At 37.6% G+C, this 26,993-nt stretch overlaps 2 protein-coding genes and 1 pseudogene across 5 annotated transcripts; 2 read left to right on the plus strand and 1 right to left on the minus strand.

Moving 5' to 3' along the window:
• Positions 1-269: 269 nt before the first annotated feature.
• LOC126602895 (uncharacterized) lies at positions 270-16,991 on the plus strand (annotated as a pseudogene).
• A 428-nt stretch (positions 16,992-17,419) lies between these two features.
• LOC126587256 (glucosidase 2 subunit beta) lies at positions 17,420-20,209 on the minus strand. 2 transcript variants are annotated; one of them, XM_050252298.1, is made up of 6 exons: positions 20,035-20,207; positions 19,781-19,894; positions 19,144-19,239; positions 18,147-18,329; positions 17,961-18,066; positions 17,420-17,857 (listed from the first exon to the last, which is right to left on the minus strand). In XM_050252298.1, exons 1-5 carry the CDS (start codon positions 20,141-20,143, stop codon positions 17,969-17,971), a joined length of 600 nt encoding a protein of 199 aa, XP_050108255.1. In that variant the 5' UTR covers positions 20,144-20,207; the 3' UTR covers positions 17,420-17,857; positions 17,961-17,968. The 2 variants fall into 2 exon arrangements, with proteins under 2 accessions (XP_050108255.1, XP_050108262.1); XM_050252305.1 differs by lacking the exon at positions 17,961-18,066 and having other exon boundaries at positions 20,035-20,209.
• Positions 20,210-21,083: 874 nt separating this feature from the next.
• On the plus strand, positions 21,084-26,993 carry LOC126611635 (acyl-CoA-binding domain-containing protein 4-like). 3 transcript variants are annotated; one of them, XM_050280015.1, is made up of 15 exons: positions 21,084-21,386; positions 22,037-22,090; positions 22,516-22,641; positions 22,814-22,891; positions 22,970-23,083; positions 23,237-23,303; positions 23,421-23,482; positions 23,718-23,857; positions 23,949-24,075; positions 25,000-25,114; positions 25,247-25,335; positions 25,656-25,739; positions 25,852-26,169; positions 26,249-26,308; positions 26,423-26,993. In XM_050280015.1, exons 3-15 carry the CDS (start codon positions 22,525-22,527, stop codon positions 26,597-26,599), a joined length of 1,548 nt encoding a protein of 515 aa, XP_050135972.1. In that variant the 5' UTR covers positions 21,084-21,386; positions 22,037-22,090; positions 22,516-22,524; the 3' UTR covers positions 26,600-26,993. The 3 variants fall into 3 exon arrangements, with proteins under 3 accessions (XP_050135972.1, XP_050135964.1, XP_050135955.1); XM_050280007.1 differs by lacking the exon at positions 22,037-22,090 and having other exon boundaries at positions 21,085-21,386; positions 26,423-26,609; positions 26,704-26,993; XM_050279998.1 differs by lacking the exon at positions 22,037-22,090 and having other exon boundaries at positions 21,085-21,386.

The raw sequence follows: 26,993 nt of genomic DNA on the forward strand, positions 1-26,993 counted from the left end.
TATGAATTAATTTAACAAAAATAATAGAAATTTATCTAACTACTTAAATTACAATTTTTAAATAAATAAACTTGTGTATTATACAATTTAAAAATTAAAGAATTTAGTGATAGAAACCTGAATTATAGAAGAATTCCGTCGTCGATCAATTCTTTATATACTCAACCAGCTCAAATAAATTCCCTACAACAATAAATTGTATCAAAACATTAAACATAAGAGGAGAAAATAAAAATACTACAAGCAAGAAAAACTTACCTTTGTGAAGAATGAACTTGGAAGAACTCGGAAGGTAAGAGAGAGAACAACAGAAGTTTTGTAAACCGTGAGAATGAGATAAATGCAAGAGAAAACGAAGAAAACACGGGGGAGGGTATATAAAGACCATCAGTCTGTCGCTTACAACCGACACTGGGTTTCAAAATATTTAAAAAAATAAAATATATGTCGCTCAGAAACGACGTAGGATTTAAAATATATAAAAAAATCAATTAGTGTCGCTTCTATATGCGACACCCATACTTTATGTCGCTTAAAAGCGACACTGTTTTATTTAAAGCGACGCCAGTATTTAAAATTATTAAAATGTGTGTCGGTTATAAGCGACATTAAATGTTTACGTCGTTTAAAAGCGACGCAGGCTTTCTAAAACCGACGTCATATTCAGTGGGTGTCGCAACTCTCTTGTGCGCCACTATATTATATTAAACCGACGCAACAACTGACACTATAGGGACCTTTTGTAGTAGTGACGTTGAAGCTCGCGTCAAACAACTCCTGTCTCGTATGACTTTGAAAGGCAAGGTTGGCCAGATGACCCTAATCGAGCGCCAGGTCGCCACTTCCGCTGCAGTTAGAGACCACTTCATAGGTGTACAAATATATATATATATATAGTAATTGATGGAGGGCTATTTATATTATGGGGTTGGCAGGGAGTACATTCAGTGCTCCAGGCAACGTGCCCTGTGAAAAGGCTTCGCCGTCAGAATGGGCGGACATGGTGGATGGGCTTCAGAGGTCAGCGCTAACGTCGAGGCTTGGGATTCCTCTCATATATGCGACTGATGCGGTTCATGGCAACGGTAATGTTTATGGTGCTACTATATTCCCTCACAACGTTGGTCTTGGCGCCACCAGGTAATTAGTTTGTCTTTCATTTTTGTTTTAAATTTTCCTCAATGTTGTAATATTGTTACGTGGTGTTACTGAACCACCCATGGTATAACCCGAGTTTAATTTGTCAACTCTATAAACACCTCGCTCCCCTGACCTAGCTATATTGTAACAAATGGATTATAGTTTGGTTTAAATTACTGAATTGTAGACTCATAATCATATTTTGGTTAAACCAAAATGAAAGGGATGAGTCTTCGGTAGTCCTCCTTCATTTCCTCTAGTTTAACTTTTGAATTGTGTTATAGAGATGCGGATTTGGTTCGAAGGATTGGTGTGGCAACTGCTCTTGAAGCCAGGGCTTGTGGTTTTCAGTATATTATCGCTCCCTGTGTGGCTGTAAGTCATTATAGATTCCGTACTAATTACGTTTATCTGTTTTATATTCAGAATGCAGTTTATCAGATTGGGAATTTAGTGTCAATTTGCAATATATAAGTACTTACCCAGGCTCTGTTTGGATCTTAGAATTTGGATTTTAATTTTCAAATATATATGAATTTTGAAATCGCTCATTTTAAGATATATTAGACATGATAATGAGGCATGAACTGGATGGGTTTGTGAAGAAATTCAGTTGAATGGATTCCGAGAGTTTTGACAGGTATGCAAAGATCCGAGATGGGGAAATTGCTACGAGAGTTACAGTGAAGACACTGAAATTGTATGCAAGATGACATCTATCGTTTCAGGCTTAACGGGGCAGCCTCCCCAAGGACATCCAGAGGGCTACCCTTTTATAGCGGGAAGGGAGAGAGGAGTTATATCAGTCGATATTTTATTATTCATGCTTCTTTTTCATGGAACATTTTGCATTTATCTCAGTTTGATAAGTTACTGTTGGAATGCATGCAAGTCATATCTTTTGTTAAAATGCATGCATGAAATAAACATGTTGGATGACTAGTGAAGTTAGGCTAGTCAACATTCTTTGTGTAAATTAGGTTAGGCAAGTTAGGAAATTAGGCAAATTAGGCAAGTTAGGCAAGTTAGGCTTATGTTCTCTTTCTTTTCCTATATAATGTTTCATCTTGTAATTGTTTTGATATGAAATACACATCAAAAATTCTACATGGTATCAGAGCAATTATAATTATGTAGAATTTTTTATGTGTATTTCATATCAAAACAATTACAAGATGAAACATTATATAGGAAAAGAAAGAGAACATAAGCCTAACTTGCCTAACTTGCCTAACTTGCCTAATTTCCTAACTTGCCTAACTTGCCTAATTTACACAAAGAATGTTGACTAGCCTAACTTCACTAGTCATCCAACATGTTTATTTCATGCATGCATTTTAACAAAAGATATGACTTGCATGCATTCCAACACTCCCCCTCAAGCTGGATCGAGGGGATTCCTTGAGCCAAGCTTGGACAGAAGGCGCATGAACTGAATCGTAGGAAGAGGTTTAGTAAAAATAACGCTTTGCTTCTTGCTGCGCCATGTTACCAAATTCCCACTTGAAATGGCTTCGTGCCGCAAACTAACAGTAATGGCTTCGTGCCGCAAACAAACAAACTTGAAATGGCTTCGTGCCGCAAACAAAGAATAATGGCTGGCTTCGTGCCACAAACTTGAACAACGTTAGGTAGAGCTAAAGCATCCATCGAGCTCTCAGCTTCATAATGTTCTCCAACCATCTTGGCTTAGAGTAAAAGAAACTTAGCGGAAACGATCAACAGAGCCAGGAATTTCGAGTTCCTGCTCTGATACCATATAGAAATTTTATGTGTATTTCATATCAAAACAATTACAAGATGAAACATTATATAGGAAAAGAAAGAGAACATAAGCCTAACTTGCCTAACTTGCCTAATTTCCTAACTTGCCTAACTTGCCTAATTTACACAAAGAATGTTGACTAGCCTAACTTCACTAGTCATCCAACATGTTTATTTCATGCATGCATTTTAACAAAAGATATGACTTGCATGCATTCCAACAGTTACACACTTGTACGTTTTCTCTGTTCCAAAGAATTTGGAAAAAGAACGTTGACATGTTTGAGGTCATTTCTTCACTCTGACACTCACTCTTATGCCTACCATAATCTTAAATATTTTTAATTTTCTCCTAATTCGTTTTATATTTCAGCAACAACACTATTGCATGTGCCATGCATTATGTTGTGGAAGAGGGGAATGAGGGGGATGCTCTATTATCTTACGACGATTTAGAGAGGATTCATATGAAACCTTATCTGGACTGTATTTCTCAAGGAGTTTGTACTGCTAATCAATGAGGGGAATGCTGTATTATCTTACGAGGATTTAGAGAGGATTCATATGAAACCTTATCTGGACTATATTTCTCAAGGAGTTTGTACTGCTATTATGGCTTCCTATAACAGCTGGAATGGAGATAGAGTACATGGTCACCGTTTTCTCCTTACAGAAATCTTGAAAGATAAGCTAGGTTTTAAGGTGAGGAAACCATATAATTTGCATAATTTCTCATCTCAAAGTTTAATTGGACCGTTATTAAATGTAAACATCGGCATCTTGTTAGTGTATCTTGACTCTACTGGTTTTATTTTCAGAATGCTGAACAGAAGCAAAGCAAAGATAGAAGTTGAACCGAAAAGTTTTTTTTTTTTTCTTCTTTCTCTCTCTGCAAAAGTATTGCAGAGGAATATTTGTACTGCACAGAAAAAATGCGCACTAACACTGCTTTACATTTTAACTGATGGCCTTAGCTTTAGGACCACACAAAACACTACTTTTAATCTTAGTCACTCATCACCTAATTACATGGATTAAATACCACATGGCACTCATGGCCTTACATCATTTAACCTTACACTTGGCAGATATGCTCAAGTGAATACACACATTAAAACTCATCTTATTTCTAATACTTAATCAGCTAGAGACTTATAATTCAACACTCCCCTTTAAGTCTTGAGCTGATTTCACTCCTAGCATGCTCCTGAGATAATTAAACCGATCTTTAGGCAGAGGTTTTGTGAAGATATCAGCAAGTTGCTCATTAGTTGGACAGTACACCAGATCAATGATGCCATCCTTCAGTGCATCCTTGATGAAATGGTATCTTCTGTTAATGTGTTTGGTCTTTTGATGGAACACAGAGTTCTTGGTGATTGCAATTGCTGAGGTGTTGTCACAGTGCACTGGAGTGGCTTCGGTTTGAAATTCTCCAAAGTCTTCAAGAACAAATCTCAACCAAATGGCTTGAGTAGTTGCTTCTGAAGCACTGATGTACTCTGCTTCTGCAGTGGAAAGAGCAACACAATTTTGCTTCACAGATGCCCAAGAGAATACTCCACTGCCAAAAGAGAAAGCATAACCAGAAGTACTTTTACTGTCCTCAATTGATCCACTCCAATCACTGTCACAGAACCCAATTAACATTGAGTTCTTACCCTTCACATATTCCAGACCATAATCAAGTGTACCCTTGATGTATCTTAGGACTCTTTTAGCAGTTCCAACATGCTTACTGGTAGGACAGTGCATAAATCTGGCTAACAGACTGGATGCATACATAATATCAGGCCTGGTTGCAGTGAGATATAAGAGGCTTCCCACCATGCTTCTGTATAACTCTTCACTTGCTGCACCACTTCCATCATCCGTGGTTAACTTCTCAGTTGCAACCAATGGAGTAAGCACAGGTTTGCACTCTTTTAGACCAAATTTGTCTAACAAAGAGCTTGCATATTTCTTTTGGTGAATGAAAATGCTTGAAGTTGATTGAATTATTCCCATTCCAAGGAAATGATGGAGAAGACCCAAATCAGTCATCTCATACTTTCGTGTCATGTCTTCCTTGAATTCTTCAAGCATTTGTTTGTTGCTCCCAGTATAGATTATGTCATCCACATAGATCGACACAATCAAAATGTCTTTCTCTTCTGCCTTGATGTATAGTGTTGGTTCACTTAAACTTCTTGTGAAACCACATTGTAAGAAGTATGTATTAATCTCTCCATACCAGGCCCGTGGTGCCTGCTTTAAACCATACAAGGCTTTGTGAAGTCTATACACCCTGTCTTCCTCCCCTTTAGCTACAAAACCATCAGGCTGCTCCACATAAACCTCTTCCTCTAGAACACCATTTAGAAAAGCCGATTTGACATCAAGTTGATAGAGTTTCCAACTCTTTTGTGCAGCCAATGCTATAAGGGTTCTGATTGTATCTAATCGAGCAACAGGAGCAAAGGTCTCATTGTAGTCTATTCCTGGTTTCTGTGCATATCCCTTTGCAACAAGCCTTGCCTTGTTCTTTTGCACAGTTCCATCCAGGTTGAGCTTGGTTTTAAACACCCATTTTACTCCAATTACAGGCTTGTTACTTGGCCTGTCTACTAACTTCCAGGTTTCATTTTTTTCAATCATGGAGAGCTCATCCTTCATAGCATTCATCCAAGATTCATCCTTAGCTGCATCTTCATATTTCTCTGGTTCTATAATACACAGATTACACTGAGCAAGAACATCATCCAGCTTTCTCCATTTTAATGGAGTATGATCAAAAAACTGAGTGTCATTCACACCTGCACTTGACTGAAAATTTATCTGTGTATCATCAATACCACTTGCAGATTCTTCCAATATGCCAGATGATAAATCACTTGGAACTTGAGGGCCATTTTCTGCATTTTCACTTCTTTGTGTATCAACAGAGTCAAACTCATAAGTAGGCAGTGACCTATATCTTTCTGTGCTTCTTTCCCATTCCCAAGCTGAGTTTTCATCGAACACAACATCTCTTGACAGAATCAGTCTCTTAGAGATTGGATCAAATACTCTATACCCTTTCTCACACTTTGCATATCCAACAAAAACTCCTTTTATACTCTTGGGTTCTAGCTTGTGTCTTAACTCGGATGGAGTATGGACATAACAAACTGATCCAAAAACCTTCAAATGAGCAATGCCTGGTTTCCTTTTGCTGTAAGCTTCAAAAGGTGTTATACTATCCAGTGATTTGGTAGGGCATCTGTTTAACAGATAAACAGCAGTATGCACAGCTTCTGCCCACATACAGTAAGGCATTCCTTTGTCATGAAGCATAGACTTGGCCATTTCGATCACAGTTCTGTTTTTTCTTTCAACCACTCCATTTTGCTGTGGAGTGTAAGAGAGAGACAGTTGCCTTTGGATTCCCTCTGTGTCACAGTATTGCTTGAATTCATTTGATAGGAACTCCCCTCCTCTATCACTCCTTACACATTTTACCTTCATTCCACTTTGCAACTCAGTCATAGCCTTGAATTTCTGAAAACAAGTAAAAGCTTCAGATTTAAATCTAAGAAAATACACCCATGTCATCCTGGTTGCATCATCTACAAGCAACATGAAGTTCTTGTTTCCTCCAGTAGACTCAATTCTCATCGGTCCACACAGATCTACATGAACCAATTCAAGTAGAGCACCAGCCCTTTGTGCTTGACCACTAGGAAACCTTTCTCTGTGTTGCTTACCATATTGACAGCCTTCACACACTTTGTCATACTCATCTAGATATGGTAATCCATGAACCATGTCATTATCCTTCAATTTCTTGATTCCACCAAAGTGTAGGTGGCCTAATCTTCTGTGCCAAGTCAGAGAACAATGAGCAAAACTGGTCTTCAACACAAGTTGCTTCTCAGGCCTTAGAGATAGAGGATAGCACCTGTTTTCTTTCATTTTTACACGGATAATTTGACATTTCAGAGAAGGACCATCAAAAACAGTACACATATGTCCACCAAACATAAGATAATATCCGTGCTCATCCATTTGTCCTACACTTAATAGATTCTCTTTCAAACCAGGTAGGTACATGACTTCTCGAATGTATTTTCTTCCTCTGTTAGTCTCAATTTCCAGTGATCCCATTCCTGCCACATTAACTAACCCTCATGTTGGCATTTGAACTTTCCCTGCAACATTTGTATTCACATCAACAAGAAGATCAACATTTCCTGTCATATGATTACTGCAGCCACTATCTATGTACCAATCTCCATTAACCTTAGTCTCAGCAACTGCACAATTTGCATAGAATAAGTTTCCTGTTACTTCCATTTTACTTGCACAGTTTGCCTTTTGAACAGACTTTCCAACAGTACACTCTCTGGCCCAATGACCAAATCTATCACAGTTATGGCACTTGGATTTCCCCTTATATCTACATTCACCATAATGAAACTTTGAACACACCTTACATTGAGGTTTTACACTCTCTTGACCCATACCCTGTGAGGAAGTACTATTCTGTGCAACATTTGTGTATGATCTTTGCTGAAACTTTGATTTTGAATCCCATTTCTTACCCTTTTGATTCCAATTTCTCTGTGGTTTAAAAATACTAGACTGAGCATAACTTCGATTCTGCCCTTTTGAACTAACAGTAAGAGAAGAAAATGCTCTCTCAGTTGCATCTGAGGAATGCAAATCAAACCTCTGCTCTTGACTCTTCAATATAGCTAGTACCTCTTGCAGTTCAACAGATTCTAAACATTTGGTATTTTCTATCACTAAGCATATAGGATCATATATCTTAGTGAGACTGATTAATACCTTCTGTACTAATCTCTCATTTGACATAGTTTCACCAAACGTTTTCATTTGATTAATCAGATCATTTAACCGAGTAAGATACCCAGTCAAGGATTCATCATCACGCATTCTAGTGTATTCAAATTCTCTTCTAAGATTCTGGAGTTTCACATATCTTACCTGATCCCCACCGTGATATTCGCCATATAACAGATCCCATGCCATTTTTGCTGAGTCTGCGTTTGCGATTCGAGGGAAAATCTGATCAGAGACTGCGTTTTGAATGATTCCGAGTGCTTTTGCATCTTTCATGAAGGTTGCAGCCATTTTCTCATCATCGTCAGCATCAACTTCTGTATCTTCATCAGTCTTAGCTTTCTTCTTCTTCGAATCAGAAACCGAAATCCCTTTTTCCACCAGATTCCACAGTCCATATGACTTGAAAATGGTAACCATTTTGATTCTCCAGAACTCGTAGTTCTCACCGGAGAAGATCGGGGTCCTCACTTCAGCACTCCCAGATCCAGCCATCGTGAGCTTGTGTGAATCCAGAAACACGTAGTTCTTAGATCACAGATAAGCTCCGGCAAACTTCACCGAGTCCAGAAACGGTGATGTTTGAGCTCACAGAAACACGCCCAGATCTAATCGAAACAAGGCTCTGAGGCCATGTTAGTGTATCTTGACTCTGATGGTTTTATTTTCAGAATGCTGAACAGAAGCAAAGCAAAGATAGAAGTTGAACTGAAAAGTTTTTTTTTTTTTCTTCTTTCTCTCTCTACAAAAGTATTGCAGAGGAATATTTGTACTGCACAGAAAAAATGCGCACTAACACTGCTTTACATTTTAACTGATGGCCTTAGCTTTAGGACCACACAAAACACTACTTTTAATCTTAGTCACTCATCACCTAATTACATGGATCAAATACCACATGGCACTCATGGCCTTACATCATTTAACCTTACACTTGGCAGATATGCTCAAGTGAATACACACATTAAAACTCATCTTATTTCTAATACTTAATCAGCTAGAGACTTATAATTCAACACATCTACTGTTGCTGCAGGTAATTTTGATTTCTGACTGGGAAGGAATTGACCAACTTTGCGAACCTGAAGGTTCAGACTATCGTTTATGCATTTCCTTAACCATTAACGCAGGAATAGACATGGTATAAACACTCCAAGCTTATTGGCCAAAACAATTATTCACTTTCCTTGATCTTTACATTGTCTGATTGGGTAGGTATGCGTGCAGGTCATGGTGCATTTCAGATATGAAAAATTCATCGAGGAATTAATATATCTTGTGGAATCCAGGGAGATACCAATGTCTAGGATAGATGATGCTATTGCAAGAATACTGAGAGTGAAGTTTAAACTTTGCAGGACGTAGTTGATTGCATGGTAATCTTCTGAGCTCAGTACGTCTTACAATCTTCTCGTTGAACATTCTGTTAGATTAGAATTTAGTCTCAGACTTGGATCACAGCATTCATATAAGTGTTAGTCAATTATGATTGAATAATCATATACATATACACGTACCTGAGGAAGCCATGAAGTATGAGATGAATGCACGGAAGAGAAAACTATCAAAACGTGTTCTACTCACACAGTCCTTATGTCCAATACTAGTGATAGTCTAGTGATCGAGTGAACGTGTGTGTGGTGAGCAGGGACATTCGTACTTATAGAGTATATTCCTAACATGATCCCAGCTATCATGGGATCAGTTAATACCCATTAATTTACACGTTCGAATGAGGCTGACTAACCTCATTTGTATCACGTTCCCTTAATCCTAAATAAAAGGAAAGCAGTTTTTTCATATGGCCACGACTCCTAGTTTAAACCACATTTAGTATCCTTATCATGATATGTGTAAGTTCAAAACCTAACATTTTCCCACTTTAAACTTTCACTTATCATGTTCCTTGTGCAATGTATTAAACCAATCCCTTGTGATCACATGAGTCAAATCAACCATATAACAACTCATGCGCCATGAATAATTTCAAAGATTTGAACCCCAGAAAATTTGTACTTCATAAATTGTACTAACACTCTGAGATCACATCCTCCAAAACTATTCATGCATGATATTAATGGAGCAGACAAACATATTAAAATGTCCATCCTATACACTCCCACTGATCAAACCAAACATCATTGAAAAGCCTTCATTTGGCTCCAATGAAAAGCTTAAATAATTCAGTTTGTTAATCCTTGGTCTGCTCTCAGTTTCATTATTTCAACACACACACGTATATGTATTTGTATTCACATACAATAACTGAAACAATCAATTCTCATCAATTGCCATGATAATATAAATATACGCGTACATTAGTCCATGCTTATTCAAAACACATGGAAAATTGAGATGAAAGGAACAACCTTTACTACCACATAGCAGCTGAATCAAATAAGTCAATGACTCCCATATTCATGACATGATCTTTGAACACTCCAACAGCCAAGGGCTTCGTGAGAGGATACTCCTGCCTTCACCTTTTCTTTTATGGACAAATATTTCACGTCCATCATTCATACATGTTTATGTTACACCTTTGTGTAAGAAACATAAACAACCATCATTTTGAAAATAGATTATGTAACCTTAATGTATAACAGTCATGTAAAAGATTAAGAAAACAGACAAGATTTCAAGTCTTTGGACAAGAAAGCGGTCAACTTAATTCTCTTGAAAATGTTATACCCTATAAAATCTCAAACCATTTATGTATTTCTCTCTTTGGAAAAGAATATTGACATGTTACAAGTTTTAAAACCATAATTTACATAATCCAGTTCCTGAAGTCTTTTCACTTTGGTGAAAAACATATGTACACAAGTTTGCACTACAAATCTCGTTCAAAAGATTTTTCCTGAAGAAGTAAAGGTCAGTGAACAAAATATTATCGCAAAATACTTTATAGCTATGATTGCAACCATCTGAAGAAGCCAATAAACATCAGTGAGGTAAACCCCAAACCCTACCGATCATAAAATAATCATTGGTCAAAACCAATTAAGCAGTCTTTAACTCAAAATTGCCTCAAAACTCAATCAGTCGTGAAAACAAGTTCATTTAATCATGCATATTTATGTCACACTTTTGAACAAGAGACCTAAACCGCCTTAATTCTTTACCGTACAACCATCATAATAGATTAAGATAGAATAACCCTTTGATAACTTAATGCCCAAAACCTTCTTAACAATATGATTAGAATAACCCAAGAACAACTCCCATTAAGTTTTTAGAACTTATACACTTATTGCAAATAAGTTAATGAGTGTGAAGCTCAATTTTCTTTCACTAATTCTCCCACTTGGGCAAACACTTGTTAATATATTATTTCAAAAAATGTATCAAAAAATTATTTTCTTCCTAAGGAAACATCTCCAATATATGCCATAAATTAGCCTTGAATGAATTCCACATGCCTTTAAAATTCATATGTTCATCACCTCCTTATAAACATAACCACTTGACCAACGCATTACATAAGAACCAATATTTAATTATCACATAATTACTACAAACCTCATTGATTTGTATAATGTCTTGCCATAATTACTACAAACCTCATTCATTTGTATAATGTCTTGCCACTGAATGCTTTCTTTTGTTCCATCCATGAATAAGCAATGATAAGTACGGAGAAGCTCAAGCATTAGCCTTCAATTCCGATAAACCTCCCTCATCAGAATTAGTGCTCACACCAATGACAAAAGCTTGAGATATAACTAACCGCATTGCATCAAGTAAACTATAAAGCAATCTCTGTTTTTCCCAGAGAAAACAAGTCAAACTCATCCATAACAAAGATAATTGTATGAGCTAATCCACACTCCCTTTACATGGCTATCTTAAAGTGGGTTATCATCAAATGATGCCATTCTCAACAGCACCAACTGATGGACCATGCATAGCTGCCTACTTGGTACATAATGTTGGAACTTTATTAAGGTTAGCTCATAATCAAGGATTACAAACAATTAGGGAACAAGGTTACATACATACATACATACATACATACATACATACATACATACATACATACATACATACATACATACATACATATATATGGGTAAATTACATGGTAGCCTATCAGGTTTAAAGTCTATTACAACCACATACAACATCTTTAAAACATTTCACTTTCATACCTCACGTTCTATTTTATTTCAAAATAATACCTCCGTTACATTTTTCATCCATTAATCTGTTAAATGCTGACGTGACTGCCACATTTGTACCACGTGGCTACCAAATGTGTGCCACATGGCAAAAAAAATAATTTTTTTAATTTAAAAAAAAAAAACTAAATCTTCTAAATAAATTATAAAACTTAAAAAAAAATTCAAAAACCATACAAACCCAAAAAACCCCCGATCCACTTCTCCATCTCCTCCCTCTTCACCCTCCCATCCCTTCTCTCTCTCCCCAGACCCACACCTCCCATCCCTTACAAACCGTCACCCTCACCCTTCTTCTCCAGTTCACCCGTGTCCCGCCGCCGCCGTCTTCCTCCTCAAACCCCCTGCTTTGTTTATCCAAATCCATCAAACAAAACAAAAGCAACACCAATTTCACATCTTTACAAAAAATTCAGAAATGCCAATTAAACCCAAGCCAGTCGGGAACACAGTCGATTCGGAGCAGGGCCTGCGAGCTCCAGTCAATTAGGAGCGGTGGGTCGGAGGCTGTGACCAGATCGAGATGAAGGGGGTTCAAAAGATGCAGCCTTGGGGGTAGCCATTTGCGTGGGCGAGCTTCCAGTGCACGAGGTCGAAGAGTTCAGGTTCATGGTGGTGGATTTAGGGTGGGAAGAAGGGAGTGAATTTTTTTCTGGTTGGGCTAGGGTGGTGGTGGGTCGAGTTCGTTGGGGTCGGGGGGGGGGGGGGGGTTGGGGGATAATGGCTGAGGTAGGTCACGTGGTGGGGGGTGGGGGGAAAGGTGGGAAAGTTTTTGGGTTTTGGTTTGCAGGGGTAGGGATTGCAGGGAGGTGTCTCTGACGTTTTTTTTTTCTGGGTTGCGGAGAAGATGAAGATGGGGAATAAGATGGGTGCAGTGGGGTGTGTAGAGGAGGGAAGAGGGTGGGTGCAGGGGGTGGGTGCGCGATGGGTGCCACAGGGAAGATGAAGATGATTTTTTATTTTTTTTCCTCCTCTTCTTCTTTTGGGTTGCAGGTTGCAGGTTGGGTTTTTTTTAGGGGGGGGGGAGGAGGGAGGGAGGGAAGACGAAGTGGGCTTTGGTTTTCGATTTTTTTTTTTTTTAGTTTTATAATTTATTTAGAAGATTTAGGTTTTTTTTTAAAAAAATTAAAAAATTATTATTTTTGCCACGTGGCATACATTTGTCAGCCACGTCAGCATTTAACATATTAATTGATGAAAAATCTAACGGATGTATTATATTGAAATAAAATAGTACTTGAGGTATGAAAGTGAAATGTTTTAAAGATGTTGTATGAGATTGTAATAGACCTCAAAACTAAAGGGACTACTGTGTAATTTACCCTATATATATATATATATATATATAAGCGTGCATTGCAAGCATATAGTAGAAACACAGAAAGATTAGATATTCCATTGCTCCATCCATCTTGCAGCAGTACATGATTGCATACACAAATGGAGGTGTGAAACAGTCGAGAAATACCTGCCCAGTTCAAAACAGTGACGCCCTTCAATCAATGGCCTGTGTTCAACTAACCACTTTGAACGAAAATGTCCCAGGCCATATTTAATTGGCATTCAACTGATTGAATGAAATTTTCGGACGACCAACTCCATCCCAGGAAACGCGTGCCTCCTCTCTACGAAGCTCTGCTGGCTTTCTAGGGAAGAAGGCAATAGAAGCTTTGGGAATTTGAAACTCGAATTCACAAGATCCAAAACCCAAATTCAATCCATCAACCACAGAAACACAGCAATCCATCCCAGAAAAGGAGAGAAAACTCACACACATTAGTTGAAGAATTATATTGCCCAAGATCAAAATATAATCAACGACAATAGTAATTAAAAGAATCGAATTTGTTCAACATTCCACCAAATACTATGTTCAAATTCACAAATCGAACCACTCAAAATATTCCCTTCTTTCAAAGGAAATATATGCACGTTATCATGGATGAATCACAATTTCGTGCAATCACAGAGTCTTTCCGAGATCTTTCCTTTATCCATTTTGATGTAGTTTGAGACAGGTGATGCACGGTGATGTATTGATATAAATTGGAATAAAGGTCGTACCCAGTGCACAAGGCTCCCGCTTTACGCATAAATGAGACTAATATGGCTCTGGTACCATGTAAAATTATCAGAGAAATGGGCCGAAGTCCCACTTTTAACAACACCGATATTATCCTCAACTTGATAATTACCACCTGCACAATCCATCAGGTTTGTTGTTTTATCTCAAAATGCCTAGGTATTAGCTAGAGTGGGATTAAAATATTTAAACTATTACTTTTGTTTTTCTATGACCGATGTGGGATTTGACACACCCCCTCACGTGGGACCTAATTTGTGGGTCACACATGAGAGATCCACACATCGGCAACCACGCAGGGCCAAGGGACCCACCATCATTGCGCAGGGACAAGGGGACCCACCCATCACGTGACAGTACGTACGAGCCCGCTCTCTGGCGCTGATACCAAATGTTAGATTAGAATTTAGTCTCAAACTTGGATCACAACATTCATATAAGTGTCGGTCAATTGTGATTGAATAATCATATATATATGAGATGAATGCACCGAAGAGAAAACAATCAGAACGTCTTCTACTCACACAGTCCTTATGTCCAATACTAGTGATGGTCTAGTGACCGAGTGAACGTGTGTCTGATGAGCAGGGACATTCGTATTTATAGAGTATACTCCTAACGTGATCCCAGCTATCGTGGGATCAGTTAATACCCATTAATTTACACGTTCGAATGAGGCTGACTAACCTCATTTGTATCACGATCCCAAATCCTAAATAATAGGAAAATAGTTTGTTCATATGGCCACACAATCAATTTAAACCACATTTAGGTATCCTTATCAAGATATGTGTAAGTTCAAAACCTAACACATTCCACAAGCTTTGCCTGTTACCATTTGAAAGTGCATGATCAGTGAACATCTGACAAAACCAGTTTGAATCAAGTTAGTACTAGTGAATTAATTTTAACTTCAATGATTCTTGGGAGCAGCTGCACAGAGATCTAGCACGTGAAGCAGTTCGCAAGTCATTGGTTCTTTTGAAGAACGGAAAGGACCCAATGAAACCTTTTCTTCCATTAGAAAGAAATGCTAACAGAATACTTGTTGCTGAAACACATGCCGATGATCTTGGAAATCAATGTGGAGGATGGACGGCTACAAGACAAGGTAGCAGCGGCCCGATTACTATTGGTATGGAATCATGTGGCTATTTCCATTAATTTTTTATAATTGAGAGACTAATTGTGATCAATATAACTTAACAAGACTACGATTTCCCTTTCTAAGAACTTTAAATTCTCAAGTTTCGAACCAGAATTCTTCAACTTTTCAATAACCATTACAACAGCCTACGTAGAAGTTGTGTTTTCTTGTGCTTGAAGAAATCTGGCTATATATTGCTACTTTTAACGGATATTATAATCTTAATTAGGCTTAAATTGATAGCCTGTAAATCAGCATTGTTATATCTCCTCAATTAGGCCTGGCATTTTGGACCCAACCCGTTAACCCGACCCGACCCAACCCGTTAATATTTGTATTTGGGTGGATGCTTAACGGGTCGGGTCGCTAACGGGTGAACCCGTTAACAACCCGTTAAATAACGGGTCACTTTGGGTCAACCCGTTAGACCCGTTAGGACCCGTTAACATCCGTTAGCACCCGTTAGTTGAGGATATTTTAGTAATTTTAGTAAAGTCTTAATAACAAAAAATAAACTTTATGAAAAAAAAATAATAATAATAATTGTTAACGGGTGTTAACGGGTGAAACGGGTGACCCGTTAGCTTAACGGATCGAGTTCGGGTGACCCATTAGCTTAACGGGTTGGGTTCGGATGACCCGTTAACTTAACGGGTCGGGTTGAACCCGACCCAAACCCAATAAACCCGACCCGTTTACAGGTCTACCCTCAATGCCTTTATTGCCCTAACTTATTAGCACATGTACATGTTTAGGGACAACCATCTTGGAAGCTATTAAGAAAGCAGTTGGAGATGATACAGAAATAATTTATGAGAAATATCCGTCACACTTTAGCGCGTCAAGATATCTCTTTTGCGATCGTGGTTGTTGGTGAAGCTCCGTATGCATTAGGGGCTTACAGTTCGGAACTTATGATCCCGTTCAATGGAATGGATGTCATAAGCTCGATTGCTGACAGAATTCCCGTTTTGGCAATTCTGATTTCCGGAAGAACCTTAGTTTTAGAGCCCTGGCTCTTGGAAATGATGGATGCTCTTCTTGCTGCTTGGCTCCCTGGTACTGAAGGAGAAGGAATTGTAGATGCAATCTTTGGAGATTTTGACTTCGAGGGTAGACTCCGGGTGACATGGTTTAAAAGGGTTGAACTACTGCCTATGCATGCTGCAGACCCTTTATATCCGCTTGGCTTTGGGATGACATTCAATAAGGAGTAATGTTTGCACCAAAGGATTTGAAGATAATGCTGTTTTACGTTTTGATTCTGAGTTTATTGAACTGGTTTTAGCATAACATTTATGTTGGGATTTACGGCTCAAAATTAGGATGATGCAGAAATTAGCTTTGTGTTACCTATTTTATTTGGTGTCCTATTTGTGCTTGGATTTGACTTCTTGGTTGAATTATTTGCTTGGTGGAGAGATTTTGTTAATTACCTATTTGATTGGGATTTGGATTTGGATTTACTTCCACTTAGATTTAGGATTCTTATTGTAACCTAAGTCCTATGCACTATAAATAGGACCTTGGGGTTGGTTTATTTTGTGTGCCTCACCATTAGTTTAGAGAAGTTTCTCTAATTGGGTTTTGTGTGGAGGTCACCATTTGGAGTCATGAGTGTGTGGCAAATTCATGGCTCATTCGTTTGGGAATTTGGTAAGAATCATTTTGAGTTAGAGAACAATTTAGGAGAATCTTGTCCATTTATTTGTTTTGAGTTCTCTACTCGTTTGGTTTAGGATTTGTAGTTTGTAGCATTTGGGTTGTGAAAGTTAAACACTCTTTTGTAATATCGTCTGTTTAGTGAAATTCATCGTCGTGCTTCACTAGTGGACGTAGATTTTGTGTGGAACCAGGTTAAATCTCTTGCATTCTTATTTGTTTTAGTTTTCGCCTACGACATTGATATGTAGTACTTTATCAGAATTCGCTTCCGCTTACGCATTAAAGTACCACAATTTATTCATGTATGCATCTTTTTTTTATGCCAATGTCTCCGTATCATCGACAATATCTTTGCTACGAGAGCCACGCGGTCAAATGTAGGGCAGTCCAATAAGAAGATGTCACGTTGACACGAAAGGAAGATAGATTTGAAATCCCGCCGACTTGGCATCTCAGCTGCATACAAGTCGACCAGGATGAAATGGGATGCCTTTTAATTTACCTTTTTACTCTTTGATTTCTTTCCGCATTCTCATAATTTCCACTATGTACCTTACACAAACCTCCTGAGAGTTTGAGACTACAGTTCAGGGGTTTCACCTGCTTATTGCAATGTACAAGTAAATCATTACAGGGCATTTCATATACTTATCCACACGACATTATGTAAACAATTCGTTTGCCTAAGGCGAAGGTTTTGTCCGGTCAAAAATTTTCAAGAGAACAAAAAGATTGCGCCTACAAATACACATGGAACAAGGAGTACTTCTACTTTACAAGCTAGACGCAACTCTGAGCAATGACAGAAACCCCTACAGCATAATCTACTGCATGTTTAAGTTTCAGATACATTAGTGTGCACCTGCCGGACGAAAATTTGATGTGCAGTGCAACTCTTGCCGTAGAACGACTGGATAAGTGTGAAGCTTCCATAAACTCTCTTAATATAGGGCTCTTAGTAAACCCTCCCAAGGCAAGCCAAGTTCGTGTATTGAAATCCTCGAACATATTTGGAGTATCCCATTAAAAATCAGCAATTTATGGCAATACGACCTGAGAAAATATTGATTCCATGTTTGTAAGGTATTGAGGAGATAACAACAAGATTAGTCGCGAATCATATTATCCAAAGTAGAAAATAGAAAAAGTGAATTACCATCAAGGCTAACGTCTTCTTTTAGATCTGGTACGACGGCGGAGAATCCGGAAAAACACGACAGTAATAGTGAGAACTACTTGTATGATGATTAATATCTTCAAACCTGGAAACACGAAAAGCCCCAACTTTTGTTCACACATAATTTTTAGCTTATACTAAGACAAGTAAGAAAGAAGAGATTACCTGTAAGCTTCTGAATCAAGTCGTCCAAATTAACTCCACTTTTGGATTGTTTTCTGTCAATTTGCCCAAGACCACCTACTCTTGAGAAGCTATGGATGGTTTTGTACTCAATATTCCCGCCCATGATGCATGTGTTTGGACAATTGACACTACCATCATACTCGTCACTTCCATCGCAACAATCTATGTAAATAGTGGATGGCAACAGACAAACATCATAAATCTAAATGCATAATGGAACTATATATGGAAAGCAAACACATGATTAGACCAGACCGGAGCTTAGAATTAAGTGCCATGGATTTTCTGATGTCAGAGCTTAGAGATAATGGGACTATATCATGCCAAAAGTTAGAGAGCTTCGGAATTCAGACTGAAAGCCCATCCTCAACACTGGATGCAGTCATATATTTAAACCATGTAAAGAAATATTACAGCAAAACGAGTGTGCAAGTGTGTTCATATATACAAGCTAACAGCTGGAGAAAAACGTATAGAATTCAATTATTCAAATACAATGAGCAACTGAAAACATTTTTTTTAGTATAGCAATACCACAAAGCAAGGCATCTGTAACACCCCAGCGATAAATAAGGGAAAACTAGATGTCACTTCCTCATAGAGGAGACTAGTGTTTAAAGAATAATATCAAAGAACACAACTTAAATAAAAATGTAAACTACGACTTAGGCCCCGCCGTATCCTACTAATACAGTTACCCATTTTTTAAAGTTATGTTTTAAGTTTTTCATTAACCTCTGGAGGGTGCTAAATTGTTTTGAGTTTTCCCTTTTTGCTTTAAAGCAAGTTTCCTCTACAAGGGAAGTGATATCCCGTTTTCCCTTATTTATCTCTAGGATGTTACAACATCAATTCATCTCGTTGAAAAAATTAAGCTGCAAGCTCCATGAACCATGTATTCCATAGAATTAATTAACAAAAGCCTTAAGTAAATATGCGATTCAAGCAAAGAAGTAACTATAAATATGATACTTACCACAAACATGATCATTAACTCGAGAAGAAAATAGGAAGCGCGGAGTACTTCCTCTATTCAAACAATAGAATTTTCCTGCAGGGCAAGCGGAAGTCCCTGAAAAATTCAAAAGAAGCCTAAATGACTACTGGGGACACAAACAGGGGGATTATCTGCATAGCATAAAAACAAAACTTTATAGTAGGAAGAAACACTTGGAAATGAGAACCGAAACTAATATTATTAAGGTGTAGTTACAGTTTACTCCAACTCCAATTATCATACTTTCTTTTTTATTTACACACCAGAAAAATTAGTCTTTCCTTTCCACCCCATTTCGATTTTTTTTTTTTTTTTTGTAGATAGGTCACATTGTCATATTTTCTACCCTATTTGAACCCTAAAAGTTCCTAAGTGACTGCAAGTTTCCGGCATTTCCGATCAAATATTCCTGTCAGTAGAGTTACAAAAGTTAGTCCCTGCAAATTGCAATCTCCTTATGTGCCTGTGTTTTCTATTTGGGCGTTCACCAATAAATGAGTGACCCAATTCAAAATTAGGGACAGGAAGATAAATGGAAAAGTTTAAAGAGGCCAATGCAGAAACAAAAATTCAAAGAGGGGTTATTAATAATTGAGAGTTTAGAGCGAGTGAGTACCAGGCTCATCGGTTCCGTCAAGGCAGTCACAGAAATCATCATTGAGACGGTCTCTAGTGAAGGATTTGGAGTGATCCCTGCAGCTGATCACCTCTGAACCATAGTAGCTTTCATCTGCATCCACAAAAGAGAAGAAATTATTTAAATTTCATATATATATATATATATATATATATATTTATTTATTTTCATATATATATATATATATAGAGAGAGAGAGAGAGAGAGAGAGAGAGAGAGAGAGAGAGAGAGACCGAGTGGGTGAACTCCAAGAAGAGGTGGGATGGGGAGAGAGTGGGGAGAGGTGAAGGAGGAGGTGAGTAGGAAACACACGGAGACAAGACGGATGAAACTCGTCTCCATGTCTTTCTGCCAGAAACCCTTTCTTTGTTTTTTGTTTCTTCAAAGGGATATTTTTCTTAATTTGCCAAAAAGAAGGTATTGACCAAGAAAAAGAGGTTTATTGACCACGAAATTTATTTTTCTCGTTTTCACCCTTGACACTTCGGAAACATCAAAAGTCATTCACGCACGAAACAAAAAAAGAACGGAAAGATAATATTAAAGAAATTAAACATGTAAGCTAAATTTTATAAAAAAATTGTATAAAAGTTAGTGATTGAATTATTATTTAAATATTAATTAATGTTGTATTTTCTTATTCGTAAACATTATTTAATTTAAGAGATGTATTCAGTCTAGATTTTGAGCGATTTTAAATTTTGTAATGGATTTAAGAGTATTCAATCAGGATTTCAAGTGATTCTCTATTAATTTTAAAGTGTATTCAAGAAGGGCTTTGATGTCACATCCTGGGCCCGCTCTACCACCGTAACATGATATTGTCTGCTTTGAGCTTACAATTCCCTCACGGTTTTGTTTTTAGAAACTCACGAGCAACTTTCAATGGATCACCCATCATGGGAGTGCTCTGGCCTCAGCTTCTCGCTTAACTTCGGAGTTCCTACAGAACTCGAAGCCAGTGAGCTCCCAAAAAGCATTGTGCTAGGTAGGCATGTGAATATACATTTAAGGACCACTCCCCTAGACGATGTGGGATGTCACATTTGAGATAGTTTATTTTTATAAATTCAAATGTATTTAATTAGAATTAAGAAAAAAATGCAATATTGTATTTAATTAAAACTTAATTTTAAATAATTTGAGAGAATTAAAAATTTCATACTCCATTTTAATCATTTCCAAATCTCAAAACTTTTCATAAAATTTTTTAGAAGATTGAATTAAAATTTTTACATAAAATAAAATCTCCACAAATTAATAAAAACTCCATAAACATTCATAAATAAATTCATAAGTCGATTAAAATCTCTAAAATTCGGATTGATACAACCCCAAAGTCCAAACGTCGACTTTAATCTTGTACTGATTCCGTCGGTCTGTACGGAGACACTCGCAGACAGAGCAAGCCAGACCGCCTGGGGATACAGAAACAGATCTTAACGGTGGCACTTTACTCTTCCCTCCCAATTATTGAATCTCCACCGTCCGATCTCCTCAACATTGTCCTTCAGATTCAACTCTCCGGCCGCCCATCTCCTCCCTGATCTCCTCTCGACAATAGCATTTCCCTCGCAAATTCAAGGTGCATAATCGTCTCTTCCCTCGTTTTTCGTATCAGAATATGACCTCATTTCATTAATTTGGTTCACGGTTTATCCCCTTGATTGAATTGTCCGTTTGTAAACTTATGTATGAAGGTGGACACACATTTTTGTTTAGTTGCTGAGATTTTTGAGAGAGAAAATTAGAAATTCAATCTTGATTTCACTTGAATTATGATGGGTTGGTTTCGGAATACAGAAATGTGAACTGGGCAGTTGCAATTTTGTCAAAGGATTTAGTCTTGGTCCTTTTCTTTTGATTGGGGTAAAAATAAATAAATAAAAATTGTGTCATGCTTAATGGTAACTGAATTCAATCAATTTCAATTTCAGTGTTTGATAAATTCTTCGTATGAACCGAATTTGCTCGCTGTTTCTGTTATTGTCTTTGAAAACTGATACTCGTTAGGCAAATTGTGCGATTGAACTAAATTGAGAAAAAACAAAACAGAAGGGAAGAAGATTGGTTGCAGCTAAACAGTTTTCGGATACGAGTGTTAGCTCAGATCATTAATCTGTTTCTTGGTGTTTCGAATATTTTCACATTTTTTTTTCTTTGGAGTCTTCATAATGTATATGGTAAATCCTTTTTTACATGAGAAATGGAATGGAAACTAATATCAGTGAACAGTACAATTGGATATTACTGAGGACAAGATGGGTACTGAAGCGAATCGGAAGGCTGGTAAGAGTATAAAGTTTCACTCTCCTTACAAAAAACTGCCTCTACAAACTGTAACAGGTCTTTCATGCTCATGTTCAAACCACTGTAGTTGCCTTTCCGTCATTCTTTTCACATGTCGTACTCTAGGTTCCATTGGATTTTTTGTTTTTTAATCTAGTATTAGTAATTTTTATGTTGCACTTTTCGAATTTCTGTGCTGTCGGTAACTAGCTACATTATAGGGGATTCCTTCTGGTAGGCTACAATATCAAGTGGGTCTTTATCATAGTATTTCTGAAATGATACTTAGTGGTGATGTATTTTTGTTTATGCTCTCAAACAGGAACTGTGTTTATTATGAAAAGTTGGTGGAAGTAATGTCCGTTTATTTTGTTAGTTCTTTCTTTTGGTGATTTAATACTTTAAATAAATTGGTTCACCTGCAGACAGCTTCTATGGGAATCGAAGGGATTGTGAAAGATGTTGATACCAGCAATTGGCAAACAGATTTGGCCTATGACCAGTGGATAGCACTCCCTGTTTCTGGTCCACGACCACCAGCTCGGTATAAGGTACGCATATATTTTAAGTTTAGATAAGCTCTAGATTAAAACCATAGAGAAATATTTTGTTAAGTTCACATTTTTTTCTTCTTTTGTGATTCCTAAAGTCATTTTTATTAAAGTCAGTGCAAAATCAAACTGGTGGTCGTGGATGACCATGCTATTTCTCTTTTCACTGTAGCATGCTGCTGTAGTCGCGGATGAAAAATTATACATTATTGGTGGGAGTCGTAATGGTCGGAACCTATCTGATGTTCAGGTATTGTACATGCTCATGTACTTTTTGACTTTGAGCTTCGTCTTTTTTGTGTAATGTGGTACTGGACTCTTCTTGCAGGTCTTTGACTTTAGAAATTTGTTGTGGTCTAACATTAAACTGAAACCCAATTTGGATAAATTTGAAGACAGCGGCTTACAGGAAGTTCTTCCAGGAATTTCTGCTCACAATATGGTAAATGTTCATGAGTACTATTTTGTGTTTGTCTGTGCATATTATTTGTTTGTATACGTCCTATTCGTGTTTTGTCTGGCCGTCATCCCCTTCATTTATGATTCCATGTGGTTTTCATTATCCGGTTGAACACTTGTGTTTATGTCTTGGCAGGTTAGGTGGGGAAATAAACTTCTTCTTCTCAGTGGAAATTCAAAGAAATCGTCTGATAGAATAATAGGTTTGTTACTAAAACAGCCATTTTGTTAGTTCATGGATAATATTTTCTCTTGTGAGACATTTGAAAGTGCACTTTAATTGGTGTTTAAAACCTTCTGCAATGTTAATGGACTTGTAGTTTGGTTCATCGATTTGGAAACCCATGTCTGTGGCATCATTGAGGCCTCAGGAAATGTTCCGGTATGATGGCTGAATCCCTATTTTCCTTGTGCTTTGTGCTTTCAACTGTTTAATTAACCTGTTTGGTATGCATTCATCAAGTAATTTCTGGATGGCAAACTGATATTAGCAAAACCACACAATGCAATGGGTTTCCATATATGATATCCCTTCTCTAATTTTGTTGCTCTAAATATTTGATCCATTGTTCTGTGGTAATTCAACCTGTTTGGTATGCATGCAAATTATTTTTCAGGTAGCTCGTGGGGGCCAGTCCACCACACTGGTTGGTTCTAGACTGATAATGTTTGGTGGAGAAGACCGGAGCAGAAGATTGTTGAATGATGTTAATGTTCTTGATTTAGAGACAATGACTTGGGATGTCATGGAAGCAACGTAAGTATCCATACACTTTTATTTCGAAACAACTTCTGTGCCGTGTTTTTTTTTTTTATGAGTTCTGCATTACTTTCTTATGTTGTGATAGGCAGACACCTCCAGCTCCCAGATTCGATCACACAGCTGCAGTACATGCAGAACGCTACCTTCTAATTTTTGGTGGTTGTTCTCATGCTACTTTCTTCAATGATCTTCATGTACTTGACTTGCAAGCAGTAAGTGATTTACTGATTACATCAGAACTAGTTTACAAATTGTGCAGTCTGTTCAAATACACATACATGTGCATTATTTAAATGTTTAATTTATTAATTTTCAGTTCACCAGATGATTTCTGAGCTAGAAGCGTACTGAAGTGATTAATGAAAACTAACGCAGAATATAGCTAGTTGCTAATTAATACGTTGGTTTCCAATGAAGGCAACAACTTTTATCAACACTTCTGAGCTTCTGAGACCATTTTGCAACTTATATTTATGAAATTAATAGATCTCTCTTTCACCTTTTTAGATTTTTACCGAAAGTGCTATATATTGTAAGAGCTCCTTTTTATGCATTAATGAGCATCTCATGTTTTTGCTTCCATCCTGCTGTAAACCTAGAGGCCTCAGTTGAGTGAGCTAGGAACATCTTCTTTTGTTTTGTTTTTTGCTTTTTTATTGTGTGTATCTGTATGCTCTCTTTCAACCTTGAGATCAGAAGATTCATACTTCATTTGAACAAGTAGAGGACTGCTTGTATCAAATAGACTTTAGGAATCGTGGGCTTTTGCACAATAAGAGAAATTGGCTATGATGCAGAGCGAAATATTTACTTTCCGAGTCTGTCCATTTGCCTTCTACCATATTCCACACATCATGGAATGTTTATGAGTTTTTGGTGACTTAAACATTTCTGGTTTCAGGAGCATAATTTTTTAAGGTTTTTCGTCATACCTTGAAAGATAATTATATCATCCTATACTAACAATAACCTGTTCTAAGTAGAGGCTGAATGAAAAATTACTTTTTGTTGTAACCGAAAACTGAATCATTATTAGTAGTATGATTTTCCATGCTTTTTAAGCTGCACAATTTTCCAGTTAATTGTTTTATTTTCTCTTCTTATATTTCTTGCCCACAATTGCCATTACTTTTCAGAGGGAGTGGTCCCAACCACAAATTCAGGGTGATCTAGTGGCTCCTAGGGCTGGTCATGCTGGTATAACCATTGATGAAAACTGGTATATAGTTGGCGGTGGAGATAACAAAAATGGTATATATATTCATTGCTTACTAAATCTTATAATGAAACTATGCGCACCTTAATATGTACTATTGTGGCTTTTACGTACTGGATAAATGTACTTTTCTAGCTTTCTGTGATACATTCTGTAAAATTTTACAGGCTGCCCCGAAACTCTGGTGTTAAATATGTCTAAGCTAGTGTGGTCAGTCTCAACCAGTGTGAAGCAAAGGGATGCACTCGCTAGTGAGGTCTGTTCCTTTCTTTGATTATATATGTTTTTCCGAGAAGTTTCAATCCGAAAGAGATTTTGATGACTGCATCCACTGACATATAGTTCCAATAAAATACTAAAGGAAAATGGCAGTTTTCATAGTTAGTAATATACTGGACCAACAATATACTTGTAACGTATTGTCATTACTCTAATATGACTTGTTCTCCAGCTTTGTTACATAAAAGGTTTTTTGCACCCGGTGTAACTGAATATCGTTTAGGATCATCCCTTTTACAAATATACATTTCTAGTTTATTGGTTTGTACTTGAGCAATGGATATGATTTGGAAACAGGGACTCAGTGTCTGCTCAGTGACTATAGATGGAAAGAAGCATTTGGTTGCCTTTGGTGGCTATAATGGAAAGTATAGCAATGAGGTATGTTACTCAATGCCAGGTTTCGTATCCTATTATTCAGAAGCCTATGTTGCATCGCATGAGGTGTGTTGTGCATTCCCTTATATTGTTCATTGCCTTTCTTTTCTTACAGTTTTTTGTAATGATGCCCAAACCGAGGGACTTATCGCAACGCAAGATATTCCAGTCACCAGCAGCGGCTGCTGCAGCAGCTTCTGTTACTGCTGCATATGCCTTATCTAAAATAGAAAATTTGGATTTCAAAACAGCAGAGCTGAACTCCAAGGGACCTGAAAGCCATCATTATGAACAAGATTTCACAGTTGAGATAGAGGCCCTTACAGAGGAGAAAAGTGTGCTGGAGTTGTCGCTGGCAGAAGTCAGGACAGGAAATTCCAGGATCGGGCAGAATATTGAAGAAGTCAACAATACTCATGCTGAGTTGTCCAAGGTATGCTCCTTAGAGACACTGGTTACTAAGGTGATTATTGTGTTTTTGAGTTTCTCATCCTTTCAACCTTCCCTTTCAGGAACTTCTTTCAGTCCAAGGGCAACTAGTAGCTGAGAGATCAAGATGCTTTAAATTGGAGGTTTCTCCTTTCATAACTTGTTTAATTTATTTCGGTTGGGTCATTTGACGTGTCCTCTACGAATGTAATGTGTTCCATGTGGCAGCTGATTCTTTTCTTATATTGTTTTCCTAGGCTCAAATCAGTGAACTGCAAAAGAAATTAGAATCGGTGCAGTCCATTGAGGATGAGGTGCAGGCACTTCGGGGTCAAAAATCTGCATTCGAACGGGATGAGCTTGCCTCATCTGTTCAAAGACAAGGTTCTGGTGGGGTTTGGCGGTGGATTGCTGGGGGTGGTGGCGACTCATAAAAGTCGCAAGGTCAGTGCATGAATTCTTGACAAAAAAGAGAATGATACAAGTCAGTGCCGGAATATTTAAATGGAAAGCTCACATACCTGGTTATCTGTCCCAGCTCCCTCCAGAAGCTGAGGCAGATCCCAGCAGTGGCCTACCGGAAGCGGTGGCCTACAGAAAGCGTTCTTACTAAGATAGCCAGTAAAAGGGATGAAAATTACAGTCTGAGTTATAGGATTTATATAAACGTTGTTTGTTTGGGATTCATGAACAGTCATCTGATCATTTTTTTTGCGTCGTTCGATTTATTTTCATGTCTAAATTGATAGAGTAGTTGGATTTGTATGTACGATACGGTTCAAATTCTTTATGTTCTCGTGCTCTCAGAAAAAAGTGATTGATATTTAA

The sequence above is a fragment of the Malus sylvestris genome, chromosome 2 (genome assembly GCF_916048215.2).
Source record: "Malus sylvestris chromosome 2, drMalSylv7.2, whole genome shotgun sequence".
Taxonomy (NCBI): Eukaryota; Viridiplantae; Streptophyta; class Magnoliopsida; order Rosales; family Rosaceae; genus Malus; species Malus sylvestris.

Coding starts and splice junctions, on each gene's coding strand:
- LOC126587256 (XM_050252298.1), bottom strand. CDS start 20,143: ATGGAGACGAGTTTCATCCGTCTTGTCTCCGTGTGTTTCCTACTCACC. Junction 19,895..20,034: donor TCTTGGAGTTCACCCACTCG/GTCTCTCTCTCT, acceptor TTGTGGATGCAG/ATGAAAGCTACTATGGTTCA. Junction 18,067..18,146: donor CTTGATTCAGAAGCTTACAG/GTAATCTCTTCT, acceptor TCGTGTTTCCAG/GTTTGAAGATATTAATCATC.
- LOC126611635 (XM_050280015.1), top strand. CDS start 22,525: ATGGGAATCGAAGGGATTGTGAAAGATGTTGATACCAGCAATTGGCAA. Junction 22,892..22,969: donor GGAACCTATCTGATGTTCAG/GTATTGTACATG, acceptor CTCTTCTTGCAG/GTCTTTGACTTTAGAAATTT. Junction 26,170..26,248: donor CTCATGCTGAGTTGTCCAAG/GTATGCTCCTTA, acceptor CTTCCCTTTCAG/GAACTTCTTTCAGTCCAAGG.